Source organism: Mytilus californianus, unplaced genomic scaffold (assembly GCF_021869535.1).
Source record: "Mytilus californianus isolate M0D057914Y unplaced genomic scaffold, xbMytCali1.0.p SCAF_8, whole genome shotgun sequence".
NCBI lineage: Eukaryota > Metazoa > Mollusca > Bivalvia > Mytilida > Mytilidae > Mytilus > Mytilus californianus.
In genome coordinates, this window is record NW_026262734.1 from 31,184,739 (window position 1) to 31,206,544 (window position 21,806).

At 32.6% G+C, this 21,806-nt stretch overlaps 1 protein-coding gene across 1 annotated transcript; it reads right to left on the minus strand.

Moving 5' to 3' along the window:
• Positions 1-2,478: 2,478 nt before the first annotated feature.
• On the minus strand, positions 2,479-18,657 carry LOC127711542 (uncharacterized). Its single transcript, XM_052217625.1, has 8 exons — positions 18,371-18,657; positions 13,272-13,501; positions 11,282-11,444; positions 9,554-9,658; positions 6,803-6,923; positions 5,675-5,802; positions 3,832-4,063; positions 2,479-2,717 (listed from the first exon to the last, which is right to left on the minus strand). Exons 1-8 carry the CDS (start codon positions 18,612-18,614, stop codon positions 2,516-2,518), a joined length of 1,425 nt encoding a protein of 474 aa, XP_052073585.1. The 5' UTR covers positions 18,615-18,657; the 3' UTR covers positions 2,479-2,515.
• Positions 18,658-21,806: the final 3,149 nt, after the last annotated feature.

Genomic DNA, 21,806 nt, shown 5'->3' on the forward strand with positions numbered 1-21,806 from the left:
GTGAAATGTCTAGCATGGCAATAAAGAACAAAGTTTAAAACGATAGTCCACTCTAATCCTGTTTTAAAAAGTAAGATGTTTTCGACAAACGTTCCATCAACAACATCTTTTTATCACAAGACTGATGTAACTTCCCTTTTCGCTATTCACTGTTAAAAAATCAAGACTAATATTCTACTTTATTACATGTATAGCTATTAAAACATGACAACTATAAACCGCCATAACTTTTCCTTTTAACACATTTTTTAAAAAGTAAAACAAATCACTGAGGATTTGGGCAAGGACACCACAGGCACTTGTCTCTGAAAAAAAATCCTATACACCTTAATATAACACAATTGGTACTTAACTCGCATTTTTGAAAAAATGTCACCCTGTCGCGAAATTCCGTTATATTTCAATTTCTCGGTTGTCAATCCCACTAAAACTTGTTATGTCGTAAATCTGACTTGATTTATCTACACAATGGTGTATAACACGCCTACCTTTGTTGTCGGAATTATTCGTAGCAGGCCTACCCAAGTATGTCAACCGTAATTATTTTGTCTACCAACAGCCGATTGGAAATATAAGACTCGCAGTAAACGATTGATTATAAAAAGTATTTCCCAAAAACCGGTTAGTTTTTGTCTGAACTTATCATCCATATAGTAAATTTGTAAAAGATTCCGTGAAAAAAATATAACAAGTGTTATTTGAGGTATGTCTAAAGAGTTACAAGTTTCTATTTTTAGACTCAAATTTTCCCATTCCATCAATATCATTCTCTGGACTTTACATATAAAATGAGATAACTCCAAGAAACATTTATTTTTAGCATTAGACCTTCCCATAAAACTTGACCAATCAGAAACCGAGATATATATAAGAGAGGGGAAAGATACCAAAGGGACAGTTATAATTAACTATTTACTACGAGTCTTATATTTCCAATCCGCTGTTGGTAGACGAAATAATTACGGTTGACATACTTGGGGAGGCCTGCTACGAATGATTCGTACAAGGCAGACAACAACAATATAACAACAGTAATGTATTAATATATGCTGCCTCTCTCTTCTAATTTTACACAAGGCAGAACAAATCTAAAATTTAAATATTTTGCATCTGCTTGCCTCCGGTGCAATTTATGCACTTTTTCCATCAACCATATAAAATATGACGTGTATCGATTTAAAAAAAAAACCTTTTCATTTCTGTTAGTGGTTTGGATATACAATCACTCAGCTATTCAGAATTTTTAAATGTACAGTCCTCAGAATGATTAAATCGAACGAAGGCGCCGTGGACTCCGCATTCAATACATGAAATCAGAAAGTCCGATAAGTTTGAAAGGGTAAAATAAAAAAAAATATAGGAAACCTTTCGAATCAAACGGATTTCATGAATTCTTCATACGGCGCCTTCAGTCGATATATAAATAATGCCATTCATCTACTTCCGTCATAAGAATTGACTTCCCGTAATTTAACAGCTTCATGTTTTATGTGTTTTATGTAAAACTTCAAGAAATGTATTCATATATCTGTCAAACTAGACCCAATTTGAGATATGGTCATTAGTATTTAGATATGAGCCAAGGTTTCACCCCAAAAAAAGATATTGTTCTGCAAGATGTCTTATACAACGATGTTAATGCAAGTTAAATATTGTTTTGGGTAAGGTCTTGTCTCATATCATATTTTGTCAAAACCTATGTGTAAAATGGCCCTTTTCCAACAAATACGTCAATTTTAATATGTCATTAACGTTATAGTTACATCACAACTAAAATGTATCGCTAGAACATAATCATATTGAAAGGATAGTTGTTTTTATGTTTTATTTTAGAGGCCAAATAATAGTTCTTATCATCCTTCTCCTTTCACGACATATGGCAGATCCTACACGGCAATTATTGTCACGCTGAACATTTATCACTTGTTTTATCATGTTCCTGTTTTTGACACTACTTGACACATGACTTAATATCGTAAAGCGTGCGATACATGGGTAGCAGATTGAAGATGCTGTTCGTGTCGACGCTGTTGGTATCAATCTATTTACAGTTCAGACAATACTTATTGTTTTCATTCCAAAGTTTTTCTCTTTCTATTTGGACTTATCATATGTTTACTGAACCGTGGTAAAGAAGCAATCTTGAAGCTAAATCTACACATTTCTTCTTGTGTTTATCTTTCAACAAAACATGACATACATTTTGTATTACATTCATGATTATTTATGTAAACCACGATCAACAATTCCTGCGTAGTTTTGGGATTTGATATTGTTTCTTAAATTTCATGAGATACAAACATGACTGTATAGCGCAGCTCTAATGGCTTTGAACATAATGTTTTTCTTAATTTTTGCAGGGCATGTGTGGTTTATTAGTCTTTGATGATTTCAACACATGAAACCCTTCTAATTATATTCAAATGTGAATAATTTGTTATCTGCCACAATTCTAACGACGACATTAACAATGCAGAAGACAATAGAAAAATCTTTATTTTAAATAAATCTAATTTCATCCAACTGTTACGGACGAACCAACACTAGTACATGAAGCTGGAAATCCCGACTGACCAGAACAAACCTGTGCCCTGTCCTTGCTACTCTCGTCTACATGAAGATGGCGGACGTATTCATCATGAGATGCTAGCATCCAACTGGCACCTTTAAGATCCAAATGGTTATTACTTACGAAGCTATTGATGTTAAAGCCACATCTACAAAAATACAATAAAAAATAAAACAAAGCTTTATTTGATCCATTTGTTTATTATTTACATTTTAACCTATATTTCGTCTGCTTTATCCACACCAGTTTGTTTTTTATTCCTTATTTTATGCTGCGACTGATTTACTTACATGTTGAGGTATTGTACAAATTAATGTATCTGACATCGATGTGCACAGATCTTATGGTCTTTTTGTATGCTTTAGATTTTTTTTCGATATTTGTTCGTAATTTTTACTATAATGATGTTAAATTTTGTTTTGGTCCATGACAAAATAACATTTTGAAATACAGCTTTAATTTGTTTGTCACCACCCACCACCACAAACACACACACAACGGCTACTACATGTGCATCTGAAAAGGGTATCACATATATATCAATATATTGTCGTTTGGACACATTGGGAGTTTTTAATTTATTTTCAAAACATACTTGAACATCAAGTTTAATTCAGGTTTTATATTTTCGTCTTTTCGTTTGTGAAATCCTATTACAGAAGTATTTTCCTTCATGCTACGTTCAACAAGGTTTGCTATTTGACTTACTTAGTAGTTGACAATCAAGTTTAGTTTCTAAATTTACCACGTATGATTTCATTAAATTTTAATTCCGTAGTTTTTTTATATTTTGATTTCTGACTTTGGCTACGACTGTAGTTTGATTTTCAATTTCTGTAGAAACGGCTTGAAGTCGGTCTCAAATGCAATCTTTGATGTATATATCATTGTTGATACTATTTATTTCTTCTGTTTGGGTTTCGAATTTTATTACAAGTCTATTAGGTGTTTGGACAACTGATAAGTTTGTGATTGAATGTTTAATAATCAGAGTATTCACCGAGGTTTGGTTCGAGTGAGCTCTTTGTATCCGTCATGTTAGTATAATTTGCATTATATTTTGGTTTTGTTTACAATTTGAAATTTTTCTTTCACGTTTACGAGTTATGGTTTTTCATTACCTTAACTCATTTCTTATCAGAGTAAGTTTTTCGTGTGTTATTTCCGAAAAATTTCATTGTTTCCCCATATTTAGATTAAAATTATTAGAGAAAAAAATCAACTTTTCATTTCCAAGGGCAGTTATTGTCATAGTTTCTTACCTAGAACAAGATGTTGTATAATTGCCAATTACAGAAGGATTAATTTTGCCGGTCTGTTTATAAAGGAGGAAGTAATATGTGTGCGCACCACTTGGCGGCTGTGGACCTTTATATTCTCGTACAGAAACACCATCGTTGACATTTCCTTTTGGAATATTCAATACCAGCCAGTGAAGACGTGGAGACGATCCTGCATCAGGGTCTACCATCATAAGGGTATACAGTTCATTGTCTACAATATGAAAAAAATCTGTCCATAAAAAAGTTAAGACTGGTTCCCTTTCCTTTTATATGTTTGGCTCTGACAATAAGGGTAACTCAGATACCTGTATGTTCGCTGCCAGGGAGAGATCCAGCTTATATAATAATAGTCTAGATCATTATTATAGAAAAGGAAACAATACAAAATATCGTCAGATACGAGGCTTATGATTTGGTCCATCAGACGCGCGTTTCGTCAAATAAGACTAGCCAGTGGTTATCGAAGACATATATTTTTATTATGTTTTATTTTCTCGCAAAGAATACAATCAAGACTAATACAACTTTAAACACATTTACTGATAAACAAGACATTATACAACTTTTAACACATGTACTAACGAACAAGACAATATGCAACTTTTAAAACATGTACTGACGAACAAGACAATACTCAACTTTTAACACAAAAACTGTAAACACATGTACTGACGAACAAGACAATATAAAAAAAGGTAAACACATCTACTGACGAACAAGACAATACAAAAACTGTAAACACATGTACTGACGAACAAGACCATACAAAAACTGTAAACACATATACTGACGAACAAGACAATATAAAAACTGTAAAAACATATACTGACAAACAAGACAATACAAAAACTGTAAACACATATACTGACAAACAAGACAATATAAAAACTGTAAACACATATACTGACGAACAAGACAATATAAAAACTGTAAACACATGTACTGACGAACAAGACAATGCAAAAACTGTAAACACATGTACTGACGAACAGAAAAGTAAACAACGTTTAACACTTGTACCGACGAACAGAAAACATAAACAACGTTTAACACAAATACTGACGAACAGAAAAATAAACAACGTTTAACACGTGTACAGACTAACAGAAAAATAAACAACCGTTTAACACATGTACTGACGAACCAACAAACGACATGTATACTGTGACCACTTTAAACTGTTCAAATTTGATATGACTAATATTTCCTCTACAAGGAGTAAGTTCGTAAAGTTTGTGAATTAATTTGAAAGGAAATTTGAAATCTTTAATATTTAACCATGCACACAAATTTATTTTTACTTATTATAATATACAGAAAAGTTATTTGATTCAAATTTCACTCATGTATTAATATATTTCAAATATAATTATTTAATAAAGTTTACACAGTGAGTAATTGTGGTTAACAGAAAATCATTCATAACAATAACATAAAGTTCGTCAATTTAAGCAGTTATATGAGAAAAGCTTCATATTAGTTGCATCACTCTCTTGGATAAAGTTGACCTTAGATGAAGTTTAGTAATCGTTTTAGACATTTTTGATCATATAAGTCTTGAACGTATTCAGGTACTTACAAATCTTTTGATTTGAGCGTTTCTGGTGAAGATATAATCAAAAAATCATCTCGGAGGCACCCCATCTAGTTAGTGTTATTTTCATTATCTTACAGCAGCCATTTACACACCTGATTATGCATGAACTATTTGCCATTGGACCAGATAAGTATATTGAATTCATGGTTGGTGTGTCAATTATCAATTGTGTTTAAATAAATCGATTTCAAATTTCTAAGATAATACATTTAATGAAATGATTACCTGCAAACTGGATGGCGTCAGGGTACCAATCTCGCTTAGAAAGAGAAACGGATGGAATTGCAGACGATCGGACATGTGCTGTTTTCACGGTGTTGTTTCCAATAGGATTGAGAGAAAATGACTTTTCACTGTAAACAGATTAGCAAATAACATTTACAAACAAATAAATTAGAATAGTGATTGACATTTAAGTCGTTACGTAATCTATGTAATGTGATGGAAGTTGTGCACGACATAAAAGTATAAAATAGCCTTAATACAGCAATCGTTAAGTTAAACGGTTGTTGAACATGCATGAGCAATTTGCAACTGATTTTAAGCAATGCAAACGTCAATTAATCAACCTAACTAAAGGGTTGAAATATTAATATAATTATACAAGACGACCTACGGAAAACCAGACAGAACTTAACATTTGTAAACTTCTATGCATAAAAACAACAATTTCTGCTCAATGTGTATGCAGGAGAAACACACCAGGTGGCCACAGACCACAATTAAATTCTCTATTAGTTCTTTATAACGTTTTGTTTCATTAAAAAAAATGCTCCGGTTCTTTTTGTCAAATATTTTGTGTGTGTAAAGTACAGTACTAGTCCAAACATATATCAAACATTCAGAAATATCGCTCCCCAGCATCTTACAAATTTAGCCAATACACATCCATACCCCTATGGACAAGTCAAGAGATGTTCCGAAAACTGTAAATATCACCTTTTTGCACCTGGCCTAATTACTCTTTCCATATCAAAATCAGTTAAAATACAACATCCAAAAGTTTATTTCACCTCTCTTCTTTCATTTCCATCCAAAAAAATCTAAGAAATGAGTGAGGAAGGGAAAGAAAAAAAATTAAGAAAAAATACACTCTAATTAAAAGGAACTATATTCGTTAATTGTGGTCTTTGGCCAGGTACTACACTTGACTAGTTTTGGTAGATTTGTTTTACGATACCAGCGATGCGCAACAGCTTTAACTAATCCGAGAACTACTACTAAGCGGGTTTTGAACGACCTCTACTTCCCATAAGGGTCTCTCACGGTGGGTAACCCTAGTATGAAATATCTTACTAGTATCACATATATATGCAAAGCCCAACCAGGTGAAGTTATTGAAGTAAAACTTACTTGTAAACATAAGTCTTACAACATGAAATAAAACTAATACTGGATGGTGTGTATGTAACATCTACAGACATATCCAGTATGGTATTAGAAGGAATGAATGATTCTGGGTGGTGATGTAAAGCTGAAAAATTACAAAACGAAAAATCAATAATAAATTCGAAGTTAAAATCTAATTTTAAATTTTACGATCATGTAGAGCTAAAGGCTGTGAAAACCACGACATCTTTAAATATTGATGATATCTAATTATTTGAAGTTAAAATTAAATGCTTTATTAGTCTTTCTTATTGTTCGTTTTAAGTTTTAATATTCGTGACTACAAAGGGTCCTGATGGATAATATTTAAGTTTACTGACTATTTGAAATAATCAGTTTTTCTGAAGGAGAAGTTATGGAAACAGCCGTTCGTGAACTCTGAAATTTCCACACATATTATTTAGTTTGTTGATATTATTGATAATTCATATAGTTTTGTCACTTTGGAGTATTCGTTTCACAGATGACAACGGATATGTTCCAATTGTTGTAACTACAATCCCGTCCCCTTTTCCCCGAATGTGACCTACCGAATAAGACTTATCACCGGTTTTGTAGTAACACGAGCAACAAGAAGGGTGACACATGTGGAGCAGGATATGCTTACCCTTCCGGAGCACCTGAGATCACCCCCAGTGTTTGGCGGGGTTCGTGTTGCTCAGTCTTTGGTTTTCTATGTTATGTTTTGTGTACTGTTATTTGTCTTTTTGCCTTTTTCGTTTATAGCCATGGCGTTGTCAGTTTATTTTCGACTTATGAGTTTGAATATAAGGAGATGAGGTATGATTGCCAATGAGACAACTATCCACAACAAGTGCAAATAAAGTGGATGTAAGCAATAATAGGCAACCGTACGGCCTTCAACAATGAGAAAAACCCATACTATATAGTCGGCTATAAAAACATAAAAAATATGAAACAATTCAATTGAAAACACTAACGGCCTAATTTATAAAACAATTAACGAAAAACAAATATGACAGACATGAACCAACGACAACCACTGAATTACAGGCTTCTGACTTGGGACAGTCACATAAAGAATGTGGCGGGGTTAGAAATGTTTATGAGCGCTCAACCCTACCCCTAACCTGGGACGTCGACAGTGTTGTAACAGCACAACATAAGAACAAAATATAAAAATCAGTTGAAAAAGGCTTAACTCATCAGATCGATACAAAACAGAAAAACATCAAACATAAACACAGACCGCGGACGTGGCAGGGTATTTATCCATAATCCCTCATCCCTAACAACAAAAAGGACACTAAGTACAGATTTGGGAGTACTCGCAGTTACTGACAGCTAGTTCAAAGCAAATTACAAATAATAAAATAAATCATGTATCTAAGACTAAAATATAAATCAGTACACATCCAACATCCGATTGACTTAGTGTAGTCAGAGAAAAACATGACCTTGTGCAATGCCAAAATAAAGGATCGACAGATTGTAGTACCGTCATAGTGCATATGCGTATAACAAAACTATTAGTATGATTTTAATTTATTGATAACGAAATCAATATTTATACCAATAAAAACAATATTCAAAGATCTAATTACAGTGTTTGTTGAATTGGTAACTTTTCAGAATAAGTTTATTTAAAGGATTGATAAGTTTACCCGGATCGTATATAAATTTCCGGGCTCGGTAAACAACATCACCGTAAAATTTAGGATGTTCTTTTCCGTCTGAAATACGTTTTTACAGGTACAGCCAAACTTGCAAATCAAACCTTTGTATCTATGAGAGAATTTAGTAAAGGTTTTAAGTAATTTGTGGTAACGAAATTCCCGACTTTATTATTTACCAGTAATACATAGATTACGATTTATGAATTTCGAACAGCGGTATACTACTGTTGCCTTTATTTACGCTCATAGAAATCCAAAACGTCACTACAGACACGGGCATAACGAACGAGTTGGGATATAAAAACACCGTAAGATGGTGCCAGAGGAACATCACTGTCCAAGAAAGGAAAATTAACAATAAGGAAAGAAAAATCATCCCTTTTGTCGTAAATTTTTGTGTAGAGTTTCTGGTGTAAAACTAAAATATATAAATCTAGGAAAGGACACTTATTCCTGTTAATATTTGATTTATTTAAAGTAAGTTGCTGTGGGTAAATTTCGGCAGTATATTTAGAGAATTCTTGATTATTTACGGAAAAAATATTGAATGTCCCTTTTGTATCCCTTCGCCTCTTCTTTTTGGACTGTCACTGTAATGCCAGAAACACATCATCACTGACAAATTGTACAACAATCTCACATGCTTGGAGTAAAACTACAACTAAAAAATAGCAGCACACAAAAAAAAATCTAACTAACAAGAAATCTTTGGAACACTTGTGTAGGCAAGATGTCTTTTTGGGTAAGGCTGTTGCTCATATTTAAAAATAAAAATAAAATCACGGATAAATATTCTTGAAAATGATCTTTAATCAATGTCTCCTATGTCGCATTCTTTTGTATGTATTTGTCATACACGTAAGACAAAGTTAAAAACCATATTCCTCACATGATCACATTTAAAATACCCGAACTGTAAATATTTATGTTAATTAATGACTTTTTGTTCTTGTTTTAATTCATTCTCTTTTCTCTTTTTGTACTGGAAAGTAAACTTTTTAACACAATTACAAATATACTTATACATTACAAAAAATGTTAGATATCCTTCATCTATAAAGCCATCAGCTAAACCTACCTTCTGACACAAGAGAAGGACAATTGTTTACGACACTCTGGCTTCCAAGATACATTATAGAGTACGGATCTTGTCTGATTCTGACCCAAGATATTGCTTTAGGACCTAAATAAAAAAATATATATATATATTCCAGTTTGATAGTTTTACTTTCATATATTCTTAAACATCTCACAATAATTGATTTATCCATTTAGAAAATAAACAAGCTGTAAAGTAGTTACATGAATGAGTAATGAAAGTATAATAAATATCACCGAATATTGTATTATTAATGTTGCAAAGGGATATGTGTGGTACGGTTTTATGATGGTGATTCTATCGAGAGACTTACAATCATCAAATTCTATATATGTCGTTAATCATGTATGATATAAAGGCTGGGTTGAATCCAAATAAAATGGAACATCGCGACGATCACGGAAATAAAAACATGCGATTCACTTCGTTTCAGCGCTTATTGTTTGGGTACGCTTGTTTTACAGAAGAAACTTATTAATCAAATTAAAAATATAAATAGGTCGTACATAACGAATAAAAAAAAAAGTCATACAAATGAATAACCATGTCCAATTAAATCTATTATTTTGTGAAAAGATTCGAGTTGACACTTTTCATTGAGCATGTCAATATCGCTTCGAATGGTACAACTTTTCCCTTTTTTTAAACTGAATTTTCACCTGCTGGACCCAATAAAGAAATAGTTTTTATCAAGTCATCTAGAGTTTTTTGGTGACGTTGAACCGTGTTTAACATTGATATAAACTCATCATAGACACCAGGATTAAACTTTTGTATAGGTCATTTTCAACAGAAGCTATCAAATCAAATGAAATTTCTTTCCTATTCATATTTTATGAATATTACTCATTTCAGGAATAGTTTTTTACCTAATGAGCTATTTTAATGTTGTGCTCATTCAGGTAAAATTAAGCAGAGACCTCTTTTTGTTTATAAGTTTTCTAAGAAATGACTGTACCATACAGAAAAAAAATCAGGTAAACCAGAAAGAACCAAGAAACAAATACTAGAAACCAACTTCTGAACAAAATGTTCGCACAAATAAAAATGTTGCCGATTGGTACAAAACTACTCCACTATTGCCGACCAACTAATATTTGATTTATGATATGACTTTTAGGGCAGGAAGTTGATGTTTTTTTTATCTTCCAGAACATGCACTTAAAGCGTTACCCTATAACAGTTTTATTTTTGCGTTTGCCTCAGACCATTATCATAACCATTAAGCAGAAATTGACGCCAAAAAATGAAAACAACACTTTATATAAATTTCATGCGCCTAAACCGCTGTTCTGGATTTACCTTCATCAGTAACGCTCAAAACCGAATATTTGAAAGCCATGGATGTATAAGAACCGAAATAGTTGAAGAGCTATATGACCAAAAGAACATAAAAATATTAGCCAAATCAATCTAAGGTCAAATTTGCTTTACATAATAATAAATCGTTTTAGCGTATTATGTCAGTAAACTTAAATTAAAAGACATTTTCCCTCCGCATTGATGAAAGCGCGACATTTGTCAAAAAAAAAAAGAAATATTTAAACATTTGTGTTAATGATTCTCACACATCTCTGGACAAATTTGACAAACAAATATGTTACATTTTTATGTAAACTTACCAGGGAAAAAAGTAAGCAGGTGAACTGATGGTGTAAGAGCTTTAAATAAAAAAAAAATTTTAGTAGGGAAAAAAGCGTGACGTACCTCTAAAATGAGAATTTGAGTGCATAGTAGCTATGGTATTACTAGTAAGATTTTGTATCAGACTTCCAGTAGCTGATATACGTCCTGTTTGTTCATATAGTAGGAATACATATGGATTATCTACCTCTGTTGGGTTCATAGGTGCTCGATAATCTACTACCGCCTGAAAAATAGTTCATATAGTAGGAATACATATGGATTATCTACCTCTGTTGGGTTCATAGGTGCTCGATAATCTACTACCGCCTGAAATATAGTTCATATAGTAGGAATACATATGGATTATCTACCTCTGTTGGGTTTATAGGTGCTAGATAATCTACTACCGCACGACAAATAGATCATATAGTAGGAATACATATGGATTATCTACCTCTGTTGTGTTCATAGGTGTTCGATAATCTACTGCCGCCTGAAAAATAGTTCATATAGTAGGAATACATATATATTATCTACCTCTGCTGGGTTATTAGGTGCTAGATAATCTACTACCGCATGACAAATAGTTCATATAGTAGGAATACATATGGAGTATCTACCTCTGTTGGGTTCATAGGTGCTCGATAATCTACTACCGCCTGAAAAAATAGTTCATATAGTAGGAATACATATGGATTATCTACCTCTGCTGGGTTCATAGGTGCTCGATAATCTACTACCGCCTGAAAAGTAGATGTAAAACAAATAATGTACTTAAGTATTATTACCTAATAGAAGAGTAAAAATGTATTGAAAAAAGCAAATCAAAGAAAAAAGAGACCGAGTATATTTTCAATCCATATTCAAAATATATCGATACAAAGCTTATAGTGTTATGCCTGGTCAATCATTAATTCTGAACCAAAATACCGAGTTGCTTAAAACGTATTGTTGTTTTCTGGTCCGAATCATACAAAAAGTTAGGACGGTTGGTTAATGATCAACCTTAATATTGTAAACACAATAACATTAAGCATTATCAATTTAACTGAAGCACAAGATGCGCACTTCGACAAATCATGTCTCTTCAGTAATGATCAGGCCAAAATTTTTGATAATCATAAATGTTGTTTAAAATTTGGTGAATTCATCTCATAGATGAATAAAACGGAAATTGTAGTCTGTATGCATGATGTGTAATACCTGAAAATAAAGTCACATTCAAATTTCTCCTCTCGACCAATACACGACATGTATATACTCGTAAATTCGACTTATATGCTATGAATTAATAAACTTAGCAAATCGCTGCACACATATAATAGGAACTTTCCAATTCTTTGTTATCCAGTAGAAAAATTCATTTTAGCAGTAAGTCGGGAGGTTCGTGTCAGCAGAACGGAAATGGCAGGTCAATCAAAGCAACGTTAACCGTTACTATTATTGATTGTACTAGTTATAGTCGGCAAAAGAAATATGATCGAGACTTTCTTTCAAGAATTTACATATTATGGAGAAAAGACAACCATTTCGATTTTAATTTATCAATAGCACGATATTTCCCAATTTTCTAAACAAACTTTTCTTTACAATATTTATACAAATCTAATCCTCCCTTTCTTAATTTTTCTATGATTTGTACCAGATACCCATAACAGGGAGTCAAAGTAAAGTGTTTAGCCTCAGTAGTTTTGTAGAGCTTAGTTTAAAACTAGATAAAAAAATATCACTAAGTTCAGTTCTCTGGCGTCATGATACAAATTGTTCATATATTTAAATGTCAGAAGGTTCTGATGGCAGTGACAAAACATGCCAAATATATTATCGTAAAGAAAAATGTCATTACATTTATAAGAGATATACAGTCTTGCATGCTATAAAGATATATCTTTTCGTAAGTATCATTCCAAAGGTAATGGTGTTTTCAAGTATTTAATAACGACTAAAAAGAAATTTGTAATGTCTTTCTTCAAGTGTCTCAGTTTTTGTAATGTCCTTAATTCAGTTAAAGAAGTTCAACCGTTTCCATTTTGTCTAAAATGTATATTTAAGAATGGTGTAGTTTACTTACTTCATGTCGAGAAAAGTCATTTCCGGGTATGTTAATAAACACGGCATAAGCGTTTCCACCCATTCCAGCATCAACAAGGACCAATGTAAAGTACTGAGATGGGTTAGCTGTCCAAGTAATAGTTGGGTTATTTCGAACTTCCCATGGATGATGTACTGCTGGAGACAATGGATCAACCTGAAAGCTACCACCGGGCATCGAATAAGAGTTAAAACAAGATGTGATAGTCCCTGAAAAAATATTATTTCTTGTCGCCATGATTATATCATATCAATACAATCATATACATATTTACTAAGATTAGTTGATTAGTATATCGATATTTTGATGATAAAGTCATTATTTGAAAAAGATTTTCAGTTTTAATCCATAAAGCGCTTTGGATGCACGCAATTTATAAAGTGTTATTTTCATTTACTGGCACTGGGTCGATACCACTGATGATGGACTGTTAGTACCCGAAGGTATCATGAGTTGTCTTTACTTCGGTACTGACATGATTTCTTACATTTATTCCAACGCCTCCGGCAAAGATGACCTTAGATTAAGTTGGAGTTATTTTTAAGATCAAATTTGTTCCTTACGTCTCTGCGTATTTATACATTCCTGGCTTTCCAGGGTTCAAGTGTTCCTGATGAAGATATATTAAAAAGCGCTTCGGACGTATGAAATTTATCAACTTTTATTTCTAGGAATGTCAACTCGGTGAACAATTATTATTACATTGGTAGCAATGAATTACATTGATTTCCCAGTCAAATAAAAACCGATAATTTCACATGTGAAATAAACGTGGTTATTTCACTCTCTGACGTCATACAACAGTAGGCGTTGTCAATACGTCGATAACGTCGGATCAAAACAAATTGTGAATGCGTAGAAAAAAGATATAGTTCCTTACATTTTCTACATTAATTTCATTAAAAAAAGCCATTTGCCAATGTAATAAAAAGAATAATTAATCAAAGAATTCAAATATCGAAAAATATTTAACTCGTGATCGAACAACACTGATAATTAACTTATGCGCTACGCGCATTCGTGAATTAATGTGTTGTTCGGTCACTCGTTGAATATTTTTCTCTATTTGAATTCTTCGATTAGTTATTCTATAAATAATCGAGTACTCGTTGGTTTTATCGAGCAATATTCGAGTACTCGCTTGGGAATATATCTACAACACGGAAAACACAAAAATACGTATTTTACTTTCTGTGGTTTGTTGTTCAACGCACGAAAAACCATCTACATAAGTATCTGGGACAGGGTATTACACCCCATATTTAATAGCTCATTACCTACAAGTTCTAATTAAGTAAAAAAACAATAATCTAATCAATATAATTTAATGAACACCTATCTATAAATTATAACAAGGAAAACCCATATCAAACAATAGTATTTGGTAATCGTTAAGAAAACACATTTAATGTTTACAAAGGCGTAAGGATTAGAAGTTTAACTATTCACTGAGGGTCACCAGAGGATGCAATGCATTCATTTTATTTGGAAACATTTTTCTTGACAACTAATATTGGGGACAGTCGGTTTTGCAACTTTGTAAATTACAGTCTTGCAGACGAAAATATTTGTTCTGACCGTACCGATGTGACGGAATGGCTAAGACATGTTTAGTTTAAAGTGTTAGCCTAGGTATAACCTACGTATTTTCGGAGGCATTTGAAATGACCATTTAGCACAAGCATTCGAAACAAAATGTATTTTATTTACTAGTTTGGTTAATCAGTGATGCCTATTTAATTTTCCGAAAGAGGTTCTCAAGAAGATCAATTTTATATAAAGAAGACAGCAATATTCTAACAGGAAACCGATTAGTCGAGTATCGTTTAGGTATTCGATACTCGGTACTACCGAGCGATACTCGAATATTAGTAGTCGAGTACTCGTTGACATCCCTAGTTATTTCCAATGTATTAGGTTTGTTTTTTTATATGTTTTGAACCCAATAATCAATTTAGAGACATCGATTATCGAAATGTGTATATGGTGTAGCAAAAGTTGGTACTACCATTAATGTTGTCATTGCAAGAACTACAACTTTCCTGATATCAGTCGGCTTCATATTTCAATGTTTTCATGATAACATACTAGTATATGTATTACATTTAGTATTTTCTGGGTCTATTATAGATTATTATACTGTGAGTGTTTAACTCATTGTTGAATTCATAGTTGCTTGCATCTACACCATTTGGCCTATGTTGAATAGTTGTTAATTGGCCATCATACTACACCTTCCTATTTCTATACTGCAATGTTCTCCTTTATTGAAATCATTTCCAAATTTCAAAATGTGTCATTGTAATTAACAACTGTAACACGATTATTTGTAATTCAAATACAAACAGCTTGAGGTATCCTTGTATATGCATATCATGATTTGTGAATCAAATCTTAATTTTGAGGTAATTTTCAACTTTTCAAAGTTAAAAAAGTGCAGAACAGCATCATAAACATTATGATGTCTGTGTTCGAGTATTTTTTTTTGGAACAAATTCAAGGTACATTGTGTAAAAATTGCTTCCTATTTGCCTTTATTTTTTTAATTTGGCAGGAAACGGGGGAAAGGAGAGGGTCCTGTTTTATCAATTTACATCGTTTACACACTATTTATGTTCTTATCCTACCATTGTACGTTAATTGAGATCCATTTGGTGATTGAATGTGTTCCAAATTTTTTTTCTCATCGTGAAAAGCTTCTTCGGAAAATGACATATGTAACAAACATAAACTTTTAGCTACTTCTTTACAAGCAGAACCAACCACAATGAAAGTTCCAATAATGTACTGGCTTCCGAAGCTGCACAAAACACCTTACAAATATAGATTCATTTCGTCTTCAAGCCATTGTTCACTACTAAACTGTCTATTCCACTTACTAGTACACTTGGTACAATCAAAAACCTGGTAATAAATTGTTCAAATAAGGCCTTTGAAAATAGTGGAATTAATTACTTTTGGAGTGTCAAAAATTCTTTGGAAGTACTCGATAAATTACATGCTTATATTGGTGATTTCGAATCTGTTCAAAGTTTTGATTTTTCTACCCTGTATACCACTTTGCCTCATAATCTTTTTAAGAAAAAAATCACACACCTAATGAAATGGGCATTAAAAAAGTCAGAATGCGAATATATATGTTCAAACTCTTTTAGGTAATTTTTTAGTAACAACAAACAAAAGAACTATGTCAATTGGACCTGCTTTGATACTATAACTGCCCTTGAATTTTTAATAGATAACATTTTTGTTCGCTATGGAGATTCCGTATATCGTCAAGTTATCGGAATTCCAAATGGGGACTAACTGTGCACCACTTATTGCGGACCTGTTTCCGTATTGTTATGAGTTACAATTTATGACTAAAATCAGCAAAGATCCATCGAAACAACATCTGATACAAAAATTTAATAACATTTTTAGATATTTGGATGATATATTGGCTTTCAATAATGACGACTTCAGTATGTACACTAAAGAGATTTATCCTGCTGTACTGACTTTAAATAAAGATAATACTAACAATGAACACTGCCCTTTCCTGGATCTTCTATATCTTTAACGGGAAGCTTAATACTAAAATTTATGAAAAAAAAGAGATGATTTTTCATTTCATATTGTTAATTATCCATTTTTAGATGGTGACGTTCCCTTGTCACCATCTTATGGTGTTTATATATCTCAACTTGTTCGATTTGCTCGTGTATGTTACAACGTATTTGATCTCTGTATTTCGGAAAAATTATTACACCAGGGTTTTCGATATCACAAACTAGTCAAAACATTTACTAAATTTTATCATCGGTACAAGGACATCATTCGTAAATATAAATCAACATGCAGACATCTTATACGTTCAGGTATTTCACATCCAATCTTTTATGGTAATATTCTTTACAAAGCATAAAAATGTCGGCATTCACCTCAAAAGCTAACCAAACCTTTAAACAAACTTATTCGGAAGGGATATAGTTACGATACTGTTGTCAGGTCATTAAAGATGGCATATTTTGGTATTAATATTGATTCACTCATAGGGTCTTTGCATCGGAAATAAACACATTTATTCTAAAAACAGTTGTTGGAATGATACGGGTTATGTTCTTCTCATATATTTTATGATGGTATGATACTAAACCCCTTACGGAGGGATTGTGCTTGAATTTCATATGATGAAGACATAATCTTTCAATCAGTTTAATTGAGGTCTTGAGCTGGCATGTCAGAAACTGCTAGTAGTCCTTTGTTAATTTATGTATTATTGTGATTTTGCTTAGTTTCTTTTGTTATCTATTCTGACATCGGACTCGGACTTCTTTTAAACTGAGTTTTACTGTTCGTATTGCTGTGTGTTTGTTTTTTTCTACATTGGCTAGAGGTATAGGGGGAGTGTTGAGATCTCACAAAACATGTTTAACCCCGCCGCATTGTTGCGCCTGTCCCAAGTCAGGATTCTCTGGCCTTTGTTTGTCTTGTATGATTTTTAATCTTAGTTCATTTATATGTTTTGGAGTTTAGTATGACGTCCATTTTCACTGAACTAGTACACATTTTTGTTTAGGGGCCAGCTGAAGCCCGCCTCCGGGTGCGGGATTTTCTCGCTGTGTTGAAGACCCATTGGTGGCCTTCGGCTGTTTTCTGCTCTTTGGTCAGGTTGTTGTCTCTTTGACACATTCCCCATTCTCAATTTTATCAAATGATTAGATAAGTATTATTATGACTAACCAAGGAGTGATTTTGTGGAAATAATTAGGAAATGAAAAAGAAAAAAAAATAATGCCAATTACTTTAGGATAAAAACAACAATTAAATTAAATGTCTTTTGATGAATTTTGGGGAAAGAAATTGTTTTGGAATCTTGCCGCTGCCGTTGAGTTTCCGCAAACGTCATATACGGTCGTTGTAGTCCTTTAACTGTTAAAAAAGGCTTTATATTGCCAATAATCTAACATTATATCTATAATACTAATATACAATTTAATTGACTTACGTAACTTGAGCGCTCAGATGGAGGGATGTCCGTATAAAAATTCAATAGGAAGGTAGTTAATGTTTTGTAATTATATAATATACGTTACCTGCACTATATGTATAATTGATCTGCATTAATCGGTCTACTTGTGAAGTGTCTAAATTTCCATTGTATCTAGCCACAATACTGTCCATGTGACCTTTATGCTTGTTTCTTTTACATGCAATGGTTGCATGAGGTGCATTACACAGTTTATTAACTCCAGTTCCAAACCAAAATTCTGTATTATCATGGGATTTAGTCTTTATAGCTTCAATTGTACTTTCTAGTAAAAATATAAAATATCCCATATAATCTTATGTTGTTTGTGTTTAATTATGCAAAGAATATTTTATACTGGAAAAGAACTGTTTTAAATTGTTAAATATTAAATTGAATTATGTATAAGTGTCCTGGTAAGATCATAGCTAGTTGGCTTTTTCGTACCTGAAACCCAACAAACCCGACGAACACCAAGCCCATTTTTACAATGATTTTAAAAGGAAAAGAAGAAAAATAGTTCATTGATTCATGACACAAAATCCATACACGTGCGTGATAAAACCAAAAAGCAAAATGAACAGCGCTTAAACTGCTGTTATTTATTTGATGTGTAAGGTCTACAACTCGAAGTAAAAACTTCCATCGTACTGCAATACCAAAATCAAAAAAGAAAAGACAAGTTGAAAATTATGGAAGAAAACATTCAGCCCAGTTCACTAGTTTATCTAGCAAACGACAAATAATATGAAAATAAGGAGATGACTTATAATTGCTAAAGAGACAAATGAACGAAGTTGAGAACAAGTACAAGTATAGGTCTAAAATGAGCAATAACCATACCAATGATTAATTCTTAAAAGGCAACGACACAACGAAATGTGAACAATTCAAAATAGAAACCAAAGGCGTTCTGATTTAGATTTTTTTTAAATCTGCTAATCTACATGTTTACACATTTATTTGTACCATTATCAAAGGGTAAACTACTGCAGAATAAAACGGGATGTGTTGGATAGTTCTTAGGTACATACAGGTCGAATTCATTGCGAATTTATAGCTGTTAACAGATATTTCCTCATAAAGATACGTATGCTACCTTTTTAAGTGTAGACGACACGCGTTTGTGGAATGACTGTCTTTTGATGATGGGTGATCCATTTTCAAACTTTATATTCAAATTTCCCCAAAAAGTCTATGCATTAAATTCTTTTGGAAGACTTAACAATTATAACGTTTTATATTGCATTAAATAACAATTTCAAAGGTTAAAATTCTTTAACAATGACATCTCCCTTGTTTTATTATCTTACTGTGTGTGAAACGGAACATCTGTTTTATTATTGAACAAATCAAGATTTGTTTTGACATACAAACCGAATAAAATGAATGTGAAAAACCCCCCAAAAAACTCTCATTGTAAAGTTTAAACAGTATTAAGCTAAGTTGTTGAAACCCTTCTAAGAACTAATTTTTTTCGAAAGTTTATTTAAACATTTATTAACTACTATTGTGTTGAAAGGACAGGTAGTATTAGATTATAAGTGTTCACTTACTCTAAAATTTTTGAACATGACATTTTCCGCCTACCATAGACAAAAAGTCAAAATTTCCCTAACATTGTTCAAATTTAGTGAAGGGAAGAAAACATAAAAAATTGTCTCCAGCTTGAACAAGTGGTGGATCCAAAAGGGGGGGGGGGGGGTGAGGTCCGGGGGTATGAACCCCCTTTTTGACGATCAATGCTTTTGAATGGGGACATATGGTTGGAACCCCTCCTATTAAAAATGGCTGGATCTGCCCCTGCAGCTTCTATCAATTATTCAAATTAAACATTTTGTACATCTTATTTCCGAATTTATACGAAGAATTATAGTTCGACATCGTATTTAGCTATACGCTCTTTACATTATTATTTTTATAAGGATAAACAAATCAAAACCTATGCTCATAAAAAAACGTATCTAGGGAATTTTATTACTTACGTTCAAATTTAGAACAGTTTAAAGAAAATGACCAAGAATATCCAATAGAGGACATTAACTGGTGACATCCTTCGTAAGCCTCCTGGCACATCTCCCAGCTTGGCAGAACAGGTTTTCCTTGATAGCATTCCGGTATGTAAACTCTACACAAAAATTCTCGGATATTTGGACTACACTTTCGATCAACTAAAGCTCTAATATTTTGTAATCCTACAATTGCTCCACCTTGAAATAAATGACCGGCTAAATTTGGAAATATTGTTAAATTGTATCCTATTCCAGTATGACATAATGGCGAACGAATTTGTTCGCAACAGTTAGAAACTACTATAATTGCAGAAATAATTATTAACAGTCTCATCTTTTGATCCGTTTACGTAACAACAAATACAGGGATCAGGCCTGATAAACTTTTAAGACGTGTTTGACCTTCTTATCTATTTCAGACAATCAAAATATCGATCCAACAAGTAAGATACAGATAAAACCTTTCTTTGCAGGCTTGTCAACAAGTGACGCAAAGTAGATAGAAACATACAAGATATCAAATAAGGTCAATACTTATTGAAAGTCCTGAAGGATTAATAGTTCATGATTGTGGAATTGTTCGAAAAAGTAAGAATGTTTTACCCCCAGGAATAGAATACCTTGGCTGTATTTGGTCAAATTATTCGGAATATTTGGGTCAATGCTCTACAACTTCGTACTCGATTTGACCGTTTAATGTTTTTGAGCGTCACTAATAAGTCTTTTGTAGACGAAACGTGCGTCTGGCGAACAAAATTATAAGCCTAGTTTCTTTGGTGAGTTTATTTACAACCACAATGTCGATGCCTCCGCTGGTGGAGTTTCCTTCCCGAGGGAATCACCAGCTCAGTAGTCAGCACTTCCGTGTTGTCCTGACATATCATTCAAATTTCGTTATTTTACCGGGTTTCAAAAAATTGAATTGAACGAAAGACTAAGGATTTTTACCATTAGGAATAGATTACATCATCTGGTTTTGTCAAAACCTTCGAAATTGTTGGGTCTTCAATGCTCTTCAACTTCGTACTTTTAACTTTTTTTTATTAGAGCGTCACTGAAGAGTCTTTTGTAGACAAAACGCGCATCTAGGTTAAATATAAGCCTGGTATCTTTGATGAAGTTTTTTTTTAATACTCCCAAAACAATTTTAAATACATATAACTAGTGCTAAGTCAGTTGTAATGAACTGTCTGATCATACTGTTAGTCATTGTTTTAAATAAGCACTCCGGATCTGTTGATATTATATGTTATTATCTAGGAATTTGTTCCGTTACCGACATACAATGTATTTTGTAAACCGAATTTTCTTTTAGATAAAAACAGATCTGAGCTAATGAATATCAATTCATTACATTTGACAAAAACATTTTTCTAGAAAATAATCTAATCAATAAATGTAAAGCATCAAAGAAATTTTGATTTCAAATTTATTGTTTTCTATAAATTAAAGGAATATGCACATTTTGTATTTTTTTTTCTTAATACTGTA

Coding starts and splice junctions, on each gene's coding strand:
- LOC127711542 (XM_052217625.1), bottom strand. CDS start 18,614: ATGGGATATTTTATATTTTTACTAGAAAGTACAATTGAAGCTATAAAG. Junction 11,445..13,271: donor ATGACTTTTCTCGACATGAA/GTAAGTAAACTA, acceptor ACTATTTTTCAG/GCGGTAGTAGATTATCGAGC. Junction 9,659..11,281: donor CTCAAATTCTCATTTTAGAG/GTACGTCACGCT, acceptor TTTTTTATTTAG/GTCCTAAAGCAATATCTTGG.